Source organism: Corythoichthys intestinalis, chromosome 21 (assembly GCF_030265065.1).
Source record: "Corythoichthys intestinalis isolate RoL2023-P3 chromosome 21, ASM3026506v1, whole genome shotgun sequence".
Classification (NCBI taxonomy): Eukaryota; Metazoa; Chordata; class Actinopteri; order Syngnathiformes; family Syngnathidae; genus Corythoichthys; species Corythoichthys intestinalis.
Window position 1 is genome coordinate 33,920,472 of NC_080415.1, and position 12,297 is coordinate 33,932,768.

The 12,297-nt window shown below is 39.0% G+C and overlaps 1 protein-coding gene across 1 annotated transcript in view; it reads right to left on the reverse strand.

The window, feature by feature from the left end:
- atrnl1b (attractin-like 1b) overlaps positions 1-12,297 on the reverse strand; it is a 115,768-nt gene that overhangs the window by 74,598 nt on the left and 28,873 nt on the right. The window contains exons 17-18 of the mRNA XM_057825718.1: positions 4,894-5,112; positions 2,709-2,846 (exon numbers count right to left, since the gene is read on the reverse strand). Coding sequence (XP_057681701.1) covers positions 2,709-2,846; positions 4,894-5,112 — 357 coding nt within the window. The remainder of the gene's footprint in view (positions 1-2,708; positions 2,847-4,893; positions 5,113-12,297) is intronic.

Genomic DNA, 12,297 nt, shown 5'->3' on the forward strand with positions numbered 1-12,297 from the left:
AAGGGGGTAAACACTGGTTTTGGTTTGGTGATGGTGAAAATAGGACGGCCGCCAGAGTGATGCAGCGTCCTTTCAAATTTAACAGGCAAGGAACCCATTACCTTTGCGTGGCTATGTTTTCAAACATGGAGGAGGAGGTGGATTACGTATTCTTTCTGTGCTGAAAACACATCTTTGCCTCCTCCCCCTCGCCAAGATGACACGGCGGAATATTTCAAGTGACGCTTTGAGGTTCGTAAAGTTCCAATGGTTTTATATGACAGGGTTCGCGTTACATTGAACAAGGGTTTTAGCTAATTGCTATTCATTGCAGAGCAATTAAAGAATGTGATTGAGGAGGGCTTCCACATTTCAAGGCTTCATTTACTTTCTCAAGCTCTGAAGAGAGAAATATTTTGTCATTCGGGAAAAAAAATAAGTAAGAGTAGTGGTCCCTCTACTCTCATAAATACAAGAATAACATTAAAGTAGAAAGAAATACCCCATCATTTTAGTGCTGCAACGATTAATCGAGTAATTGAATTTGAAAAAAGCTTTGGATCAAATTTAGCTGCTTCGAGTATTTGTTTAATTAGAGTGGCGTTGTAATGGTTTGTTTTGAAAGTATTTGCATTTAGTGTTAGTCATTTGGGTGGATACGCTGCCCTCTAATGGCAACAATGAATATGACAACATATTTAATTAACATGGCTGAATCCAGCTGCTCCCTGTTCAGACCAACATAAGGTAAGTTTTGCCGGAGGTAATGTTTTTTATGCATTTGTAATTTAGTTTATAGGTATATTTGATTTATATTTATATGTCTTTGTGGCACTGTAAAAATAAAAATAAAAATAAATGTTTTCATAGCATTTTAGCTAGCAGACTTTTGTTTTGGATGTTAGCCAGTGTTCTCTTGTCATACTTAGATCCTCATTTATTTTTTTTATACCGTTTGAGGCTAAACTCAAGTATTTTATTTTTGAGTAAAAGTGGAATTCTGCAAAGTTTGAAGAAAGACGCAGGAATTTTATTTTGTATTTGCATTTACTGTAACTTTTGCACTATAGGGCGTACCTAACTATATGCCGCCACCCACCGAATTTGGCACGAAAACGGCATTTCTTCAAACATAAGCCGCAATGGACTATTAGCCACAGCTGCCCTCACTGTATTATGGGATATTAACACCAAAAGATATTAACCAGTAACACTTTACTTGACAGCAGCATGATACCACTGTCATAAAACCAAATGAACCTCCATGAAGCTTTGAACTAATTGGCTGCAAAGCTTCAATGCTTCAAGAAGCTTCATTTGGCCATCACTCCTCCCTTTGGGGAGACAGTCAACCTCTGCTGCCACCTGCTGTCAATACTGATGTACTGTTGTTGTCCAACATGCCTCCTAGCATGCATTGCATTGCTACAGATGTAAATAACAATCAAAATTCATGTTCCGTGCTAATTATTTGTTCAGATACTGTCCCAGTTGTTTCGTTAATTGCTAGTTATGGTTATTTGGTAACACTTTATTTGACAGGGGTGCCATAAGACTGTCATTAGACATTCATAATTATGACATCACACTGTCATGAGCATTAATGAATGCTTACAACAGATGTCAGTTAGTGTTATCCGACAAATTATCTCATTTTTGAATGAATGTAAAAGATCAGAGCTGGAAATGAGTGAAGTTAGTGACATAAAACATTTAGTAATGCCCATGACAGTGTCATGTCATAATTATGACGGTCTTATGACAGTCTTATGACACCGCTGTCAAATAAAGTGTTACCTATTACCCCAAATAAATCAACAAATAAACCGCACTGGACTGTAAGCCACAGGATTCAAAATTAAGGAAAAAAGTAGCGGAAAATTACGGAAATGTCCTTTTGAAAGTGCAATCTTAGCAAGCCTGTGTTTTCCATTTCTTAAAATTTATTCTGCAACGCAATAAATGTCCCTAATTTGATGACTCGATTATTCGAATTAACTAGTTGATTAATCAACCGCTAAAATAGTCGATAGCTGCAGTCCTGAATCATTTCTTTTTTTTTTTAAATACAAAATGAACTAAAATAAATAGTAAAAAAAAACATTCCAGCATTTTTTAAACTTCAATTAATCAAAATAACTCCTGTTTATAAATTCTAATCAAATTAATCAAATAAAAATACAATAAAATCCTTCAATGATGATTACCCAAGTAGCTTTACAGATTTTCATGAACAGATGTTATCTCACACCGCAACACTCCTACTCCTACCTTCTAGACTACCAGCAACAGCGAGTTTTCAGTGATAAATGCACACAATAAAAGCGAGAAGAGAAGCATGCAGGTATATTAATCAATTATGAATGTTGTCATGTGAAAAATAAACACTGCAACTCATATAGACTCCAATACAGATGGTGCCAGCAGCCAGCTGGAATTAACTGTCCTATGACAGATCACCTTGTGTCTCACTTAGCTAGTGAGTAATTATGTTTTAGGGCCATTGACGTCGATCGCCGTCAATGGCACTGAAACACTGACCGTCGAAATTTCAAACAATCCAAACTCCAACATTTATTTTTGTCTGCTGATGAAACAGCTGTTCAGATTTGTCCGTTCATAGTGCCGAGGCAAACTCTCCATCCATTGAAGTGATGCCCAACACTGCCATCTGTTGGCTATTATTCGCCACGATTGGATTTGAACGCTGCAGCCAGGGAGTCGCTCACCTTGGCATTTTCCGCCGTTGGTGGGGTCGCCGTGGTAACCAGCCATGCAGGTCTGACAGTGAGGACCGGTGGTCAAGTTGCGGCATTGCTCGCACACGCTGCCGTTGATGCACGTGCTGTGGCCGTTGCACTGGCACGCTGATGTAAAAAAAATAAATAAATAAGAAGGCAGATGTCATTTCACATCTGGATATTCAGATTAAAATCGCTCATTTGTGACATTAAATTGTCCTCCGAATCAAAAATCCTTAGCAATAATTTATTATAAATATGTTACAGTATATGAGAGCATGCAGAATGTCAGTTCTGATCATTTTGTCCATATTTTATCTGTGAATTCAGTCCGTATGGCAAAAATATTGGTGTTGATTTTCAATTCATTTAAACATTTTTGCAGAATTTAAATGGCTTTTTACACCATCAACAGCTTCAAATATAATTAGGGCTGTTGAACGATTAAAATTTTTAATAAGAGTTAATCACAGCTTAAAAATTAATTAATCGTAATTAATCGCAATTCAAACCAGCTCTAAAATATGCCAGATTTTTCTGTAAATTATTGTTGGAATGGAAAGACAAGACACAAGACGGACATAAACATTCAACATACTGTACATAAGTACTGTATTTGTTTATTATAACAAACCCACAAGATGGCATTAAAATTATTAACATTCTTTCTGTTAAAGGGATCCACGGATAGAAAGACTTGTAGTTCTTAAAAGATAAATTTGAGTACAAGCTATTGTAATTTTATATTAAAACCCCTCTTAATGTTTTCTTTTTCATAAAATTTGTAAAATTTTCAATCAAAAAAATAAACTAATAGCTCGCCATTGTTGACGTCGCCGAGCGGGACGTCACATGGGCTCCCTGCCGTTCTTCCACAGTGTCTTTAACTACGTAAGGTAGTGATTGAAATACACCAAAAGCTGTCAATGGCGAGTTTCAAATTAATTAAAGATCCAGCCAAGGCAAAGTCTGAGTAAGTTTTATGTGTATTTTGCATAGCTATTTTGATTGGGAATGCCAGTTCTCTTTGCATTGAGCGCTTTTCTTTTAGTAAACATTATTTTTTTTGAGAGATAGGAATATTATTTTTGTTGTGCTTTCACTAAATGATACTTTAGCGACTTAACTGTTCTGCCCTATTGCATGATGGGAAGTTGGGCAACCATGTCTGTCAGTGGTGACTGCGAATGGTATACAGTATGTGCTGCATTGTGGTCAATAACAATATGTTCTGTGTTGTGGTCAATTAAGCGTGTTAAGAAAAAGATCGTCTCCTACTCCGCCCAAATGCATGATGGGAAGTTGGGCAACCATGACTATCAGTAGTGTCTGCAAATAGTATACAATATGTTCTTCGTTGCGGTCAATAACAATATGTTCGGCCTTGTGGTCAATTAAGCATGTTAAGAAAAAGGTCGTCTCTTGCTCGGACCAAATGCATGATGGGAAGTGGGGCAACCACGACTGTTAGTAGTGGCTGCAAATGGTATACAGTATGTTATGCATTGTGTTCACTTAAGCGTGTCAAGAAAAAGATCGTCTCCTTTCGTTCTTCCCCACGTCATTCGCCACAATACTTATATTTGTATATATTTGTTGTGAAAGATTTGCCAAAGCTTAAGCCAATAAAAGGCGCTTCCAATGAACGCCTGTGTCCACTCGCATTTCTCTGCCTTTTCGCTCTCAATGTGTTAAAACGGCGTCACTGTAAACCGTTTGAGGCAACGCATGAACAGGTCATTCAGTGCATGCGTTAATTGCGTAAAATATTTTTACGTGATTAATTTTTAAAAATTAATTACCGCCCGTTAACGTGAGAATTTTGAAGCCCTAATCATCATATAAATGTTAGTTTGAAAATTTTCTTGATTTTAAAATCGTCAAACATTTTACATGTGACAAATGATGTTTTTCGCAACATGTGAATGTTTTAACAATACTTTTTAAAACCTAACATTCAAAATATTGAGAAATTTTGAGCCCATGATGCTCCCTGACTCTCATATTACAACATGCAGTGTGTTTCTTATCAGGATGGTTTGCATGATGATACAAGCATAATGTTGCATGAGTCCGCAGGGACGGCTCGCTTTCCCGTGCGCCAAGTAACAAAAAACTTGAATGAAGAGCGACCTTTTAAACATGAGGCACCGAACGGAAGTGACTTTCTTACCGGGGCAGTGAATAAAGGTCCACTCGTAGCCTTTGTCTTTGGGGCAGAGGCCCGGCTCCAGGGTGGCGTCGGAGGAAGGGGACGGGCCCCTCTTGACGGGTCCCCGGAAGGAGCCCTCCGTGCACAGGCCCTTCCCCGTGCTGCTGGGGTCGCCGCACCACCCGCACTCAGGCTGCTCCAGGCATTGGCCGCAGGTACGCAAGCCAGAACAGTTCTGGGCTGAAAAGAAAAAGAGGGAAAAACACGCTAAATCACAGCGAGCGATCGCGTTTCAGCGCCATTGGTGTCGATGACGTCCAATCCATTTGGATTGGCTCGGCGTTCAATCAATTAAAACAAAGTTTTAGTCGGCTTTAGCAACGCCGGTGGACAAAAGCAATCGTGTTTTGTAGAGGCGTGGAAATTTCCGATTCTTAAATTATTTGCGATTCGGCCGTGGAAGATTCGAGAACGGTTCACAAATATCCAAATTCCAATTCTTGAATTATACCAGGTAAAGCGGAAGTAAAACACAGTCTTTGGGACGCAATGAGGGTTAATAAGGGTTATTAAGTAAGTAGTAATAGTAGTAAGTGATTAGTTAACCATCAAAATTAGCACTGCAACAATTAATAGATTAGCTGAAGTAATTCGATAAGAAAAAAAGCTACGAAATCAAATTTTGCTTCTTCGAAGCTTCGTTTAATTCGAGTGCCGTTGTAATGGTTTGTTTGAAAGTGTTTGCATTTCGTTTATTTGATTTAGGTGGATACACTGCCCTCTAGTGGCAAGAGTGAATATGACATAACTCATTCAACATGGCTGAATCAAGCTGCTCCATAAGGTAAGTTTTTGTTTGCGCTAAAATGTATTTTTAGCATTTGTAATTTAATTTACAGGTATATTTAGCAGTTTTTTGGGGAGAATATGTTCTTGTAGTTTGAACGATTTGTTAAGAGCATTGTAAAAACAAACGTTAGCATTTTATAGCATTTGAGCTAGCGGGCTTTTGGTATGCTAGTTAGCCAATTGTTCTTTTGTTGTACTTAAATCCTCTTTTTTTTTTTTATACCGTTTAAGGCTTAGCTCAGGTATTTTATTTCATTTTGAAATGAAACTGCAATTATGAATACTTTGAAGAAACAATTTGGAATTTTATTTAATATTCGTATTAAATGCTCTTTTGAAAGTGCAATCTTAGCAAGCCTTTGCTTTAAATCTCCTATAATTTATTCGGCAAAGCACTAAATGTTCCTAATCCGATTACTTGATTATTCGAACTAACTAGTTGATCATCGATAGCTGCAGCCTTAATTTAAAAAATGATTTGTGTCAACCCTACTATTTGAGTACACAAAAAAAATAAAAAAAAACATCTTCTGAATCATGATGCGTTAAGCGCTACCAAACATTAGACATTATGGTCGCCAAATGCTTTTTTTTGTGGTCATTTGGTACATTTCCAGGGTGACCTTGGCGCTAACGTAGAATTATGAAACCCGGCTGCAATGACAACGTTCAATTGGATTGTGTAGCGGATTAGGTGCTTTCAAGTGCTTTACAGCGAGGCATTAACGAGTTATCTGTTAAGCTGTCAGAACAACAGATGTGAGAAGAGATACAAGGATCAATCTATCGCTGTGTAACTCATTTGTTGCTATTGACAGCCATAGACGTCCAATCCATTTGACATCAACAAGAGGTAAACTCATTTCAATGAAAAGAGCCACGTGATTGGACATGCATCACCATTAATTTCAGCTAATGGGTGAAAGAGTGAACGCGGAGGAGTCTGGAAAAGTAAAGCGGTCGATCCGATGTCAGCAGGTGCAAAATTGCTGGACAAGCCGCGACATTGCCACTTTGTTCGCAGTCTTCGCGTGACAAACACTGAGTGCTTTTCTTTCTTCTTTTAACCTCCGCTTATGTCAAACGAATCTGCAGCTCGCCCGCTAATGGATGTGTCGCCATGACGACCACCACGCGGCAATCAGTCCGAAGTAAGGTCGTTTAATTGTGTTGCGACGGGAACGAGGCGGTCTAACCGCAGACAAGGACTTTTTTTGTGCCAAAAAAATACACAAAAAGCGCGTCGGAATCAATAGGAAACAAAAACACACGCAATTCGCCTGTGGATTTTGACAAGTAAATCAATTTGAGCAAATGTGATGCTCAGAGCCGCCAAATAAATTGGACGGCGGGTTTTACAAATGAAGCTTTTTCATGTCTCAGAGGTGTCATTACAGCCACAAAACGTCATTCAAATGCACATATGAATCAAATCTTTGGATTGGAATTGGAGGGAAAACGTGACGGGTTATTCAACATCGCAAGTAACGCTTCAAGTATTGGAAAATAAAGCCATATGTTGTCGTCATACAAGTAAGGCTATCACAACGAATCGATTAATTCGTCATAAAATTTACCGGCAATTGACTACACACTTGAAATGGTTCAAATTGTTCAAATTGTTTTTATGAGCCTGCTAAGTAAACTTTATTTTTTTTCTATTTAATGTAAACATATTAAAAAACAACAAAAACGAAAAAATAGAAATTATTGATTTAAATATAAATCATCTTTTTCTTTCGGCTTTTCTCTTCAGCGGGTGCCACAGCGAATCAGTTGTAGTGCTGCAACGATTAATCGATTAACTCAAGTACCGTAATTTTTGCACTATAAGGCGCACCTGACTAAGCTGCCACCCACCAAATTTGGCACATAAACGGCATTTGTTCATACGTAAGCAGCACTGGACTATAAGCCGCAGCTGTCCACACTGTATTATGGGATATTTACGCCAAAAAATATTAACCGGTAACACTTTGACAGTGGCATCATACGACTGTCATAAAACCAAATGAACCACCATGAAGCTTTGAACCAACTAGCTGCCAAACTTCTTTCCTTGAAGAAGCTTCATTAAGCCATCACTGCTCCCTTTAGGGCGACAGTCAACCTCTGCTGCCCTCTGCTGTCAACACTGTTGTTTTCCAGCATGCCTCCTAGTGTGCATTGCAGCACTAAAGATGTAAATAACTAGAGGTGTGAAAATTTTCCGATTCTTAGATTATTCGCGATTCGCCCGTGGAAGATTCGAGAACGATTCACAAACATCCAAATTCCGATTATTGAAATACGCGAAGTAAAGCGGAATTACACAACACTCAGCGCGCCGCGCGGTCTTCGGGACGGAACGGAGCGAGAGTAGCTAAACATCATGCTTCCCATTACAACAACATCCCTGACTGCTGCCGAAAAGCTGCTTCAAAGTACATCCATATGATGTTACAGTGGATATCATTTATATAGGACTAGATGCAATATAGATTTGGTAGTGTTAGCAGCACATCTACAAAAAGCTAGATACGGGCGTTATAAACAGCCGCCATCTTAAAGCAGTACACTTCCCTGCAAGGCTGTTGTAGCGAACCTTCCAAGCAAACCTAATTAACTTTTTATCTAAAATACTCCTAAATCGGTAAAATATTGACTTGAATCTATCTTTAAAATAGTTTTAAAACTTTCACATGTCGAAAGTAGACAAAAGGGAAATTATGGAATAACGGAAGCAATTTTAAGAAATTTAATGGTTGATTCACAACATTAAATTAATTGAATGTAGTTTAAAGCTGCTGATACAGAATGGGGACTGGAGGTTTTTTTTTAATGTTATTTTTGTATATTTGTTTACTGCTATATGTTAACTTGATACTGAAATAGTAGTGTGGTTTAGCCTGACAGTATTTTAGAACAATTTTGGAACTAATGTACAAAACATTTAAAAAAAAAAAAAAAAAAAGGAGGGGGGGTGCATCAATAATCGCTTTATAATCGAATCGGAGCCTCTGAATCGTAATCGTAATCGAATCGTTAGGTGCCCAAAGATTCCCAGCTCTATAAATAACAATCAAAGTTCATATTCTATGCTAATTATTTCTTCAGTGACTGTTCCACTTGTTTCATTCATTGCTAGTTATGGTATTTGATAATGCTTTATTTGACAGTGGCGCCATGAGACTGTCATTAGACAATCATAATTATGACATGACACTGTTATGAGCATTAATAAATGCTTATAACAGATGTCATTTAGTGTTATCCGGCAAATTATCTAGGTTTGGAATGGATGTAAAAAGATCCAAGCTGGCCATAAATGGAGTTAGTGACATAATTTGCTCAAATAACCAGGATCAGTATCAGGCTCCTGCAGAGCTTGCTGATGAGCTGATCATTTGATTCAGGTGTGTTCAAGGAGGGAGACATGGAAAAGAAGCTGGATAGGGGCACGGACTTGGGCACCCCTGGTTTAGGCTCATCGAAACGCTGCATTTATTTTCATTTAGATTTTTTTAATCATTAAACGTATGTTCTAATTTGCTAATATGTTTTGAAAAAAAATCCTGTTCAATCGAAAAGTTGTTTTTTTTTAAACCCAGATCTCTTAATTTAGAGCTGTAACTGAAATACCGTGGAACCGTGTTATTTTGGCTTAAAGGGTATGTAGCGGCAAAGGGGGTGTGAGACATCAATAGAACCGTTATGTGCCAAGATAACAAATATTGATAAAGTTAACAAAAAAATCAATCACATTAATGAGCAATTATCGAAAATAGATCGAAAATGACTAACATTCCCGAAAGTGTTCCGGAAACAGCCGAATGGGGCGGGGACGTCACGACAAGTGATTGACAGTCGAGGCGGAGCCAGGTGCCATTGTTTTTTAACGACAAGAGAGTAGCGTTGGGGTTTGTTTGACCAAAACATCACAAAAATGGTTCAAAACTGCTGTGCTATGTGGTGTACAAATAGTTATTTATCGGAATATAGTATCCATGAGTTCCCGAACGCGAAAAAAAAAGCTGGACTACGCAGACAATGGGTAAAGTTCGTCCGTGCAAAGAGGGCTAATTTTCTAGACACAGCCTCCAGCACGCTTTTCTGTGGTGCGCATTTTCCACCTGAAAGCTTCTCGAACTATGGACAAGTGAAATCGGATTTTGCTGAAAGATTGCTGCTCAAAGGAGATGCGGTGGCCGCCTAAATGTCCCGAGATATCAAGAAAGAGGACGATGACTAGTAAAGGAGGCTAAGCCTAAGCAAAGGAGGGGAGCAGCCAAGCTCGAAATGGCCAGAGTTAGTACTCTTTTATAATAAAAAAATGTCACGCATTGGATACAGGACTGGACACGTATAAATTATCGTTCGTAAAATATATTGAACAAATCCTCTGATCCCATTCATATTTGTGTCTGTTGGCAGAGCGAAAAGCTATGATAGTGCAATAAATGATAATTATTCTATGCATTCCTTTATTTTGCAGTCACGGTGTATCAGCTTCACAAAAAGAAATGCAAAACAAATCATTGGTGTTTCCCACACGATCTGCTGCCGACGTTTCATCAGTGTCATTGCTCCCCTCAATGATCGTTTCATTATGCTGCATTGGCGTTCGTTTGGGCTCAAATTGGTAACCTAAAACTCTCCTCGTCACCATTAGATGAACATTCGTTACGTCCTTCTACATCGGATTCGTTGCTGAAACTAGAAACGAAATTGTCTGCCATCATCGCCTCAATTCAGTATTAAAGCACTGAGCCTTTTTCTTGTTGAAGAAACACCCCTCAGTGTCAATTCTGAATTCTCTTTTATTGACAACGAGGGGTGTTTCTTCATGAGGGAACCTGGAATATGTGCAGGACGAACACAATGCATTAGCATAAACAGCTCAAAACACCCCTAATTCTCCCCTCACAAGAAGGAATTCTATTGATGCAGACAGGCGCTGCCCCCCTAGTGGCCAGTGGCACTCTCTTCACTTGTCGTGACGTCACGCACACAATCTGCCAGATCACGAGCGCCGGTCGTTTTAGCTTGACAATCGAGCCAAATTTCTCTCATTTTCCTGTGTGTAATTACACGAAGTGGCATGATAGGAATACAAAAGGCATGCGTTTATGGATAAATGATGGAATATTAACATTTTCCCAGGGCATGACATACCCTTTAAAGAGCATACGACACCAGAAAAAAAGTCTTAAATGGCATTATTATGTGAATTAGAATCATATTTTGAGACGATTCGACTATATACAACAATTTAGCAAAGCGCAGATGACGAGAAATTAGTCTTTTAATCTGCCGGTTAGCCACGCCTACAATTATAGGGCTTTAGCGTCCCCAACAGGTGGATGACGTCAGCGGTAGACTAGGCTCATCGGTTTTACTATTCAGCCCATTGAGGGGGAATTGTTCAGAACAAGGAAAACGAGACGAAGAGAGCTGCAAAATGTCATTGTTTCAGTCTCTCTACTCCCAATATTTTTACAGGATATTCTTTTTATCCAAGTATTTTTCCCCAATAGCTATATAAATGGCTTGAGAAGGACCAGTCAGCCCGTCGAGGGGGAACTATTCACAATGAGGAAAACGCGACGAAGAGAGCGGCAAAATGTCATTGTTTCTGTCTCTTTACTTCAATATTTTTACAGGATATTCTTTTTACCCAAGTACTCTCCCCAATTGCTAAATAAATGGCATGGTCATGACAAATAACTTGTGCTAAATGGAATATAAAATAATAAAAATCCATTTATTCAAGACGACATGGCAAAATTACTCCATAATGGTCAAAACAGTCGACTTTACCTTTACTGTCACACCTCCCGAATGATATTTTATGACACCTAAATCGGACATATGTCATTTCCCTTCCCCGGCTTCGGAGAATGTAAACAGACCAGAAGGAGTGACAGCTAGCCGACATGCTAACCCGAACCGAGGGATGTTTCAAAGTCTTCGAAGTGGAAAATCACACATAACTAGCCTGGATTATTTGACATGACGACCCGGTTGTCGAGTTTCTTTGTGGATCGGCAAACCGCCCGGCGGAGAGCAATTTACAGTTCGTTCCCTGGAGGAGGGTGGCTGGAATTGTTGTGCAGCTACCGTGCTAACAGCTAACTGCTAATGAGCGTGAGGATAGCTTTTTACATGCCTATCAATGATCAAACGTAAGTAGGCCTTTATTTAAAGGAATTTTATAGTGTTTACTTTGTAATCACTGTATTCGTATTTGACATAATACAAAACAAGATGTTTACTCACTTCCTTGTAAGTCCAATGGTCCCACAGTAAATATCCACGGTGAATGGGAACCTTTTGAAACTCCAAAAAGGCGCATACGCCTCTCCCGCATACAGAATGATTTTTCTGCAGCCGTTTGGCTGGCGTGATGCAAAAAATAAAAGTATTAATCCGCAAAATCAGCTGAATCCTTCGTCCTCATACACAACAGTACACTGTAGCGTGAAGAGGACGTCTTCTACCGTACACGTCACAGCGCCCTCCTCCTCAATGCGAGACCGAAGCCGGAAGTCACTCATTTTCCTGGCGCGGGATTAAAAAAACTAAATAAATATAGCG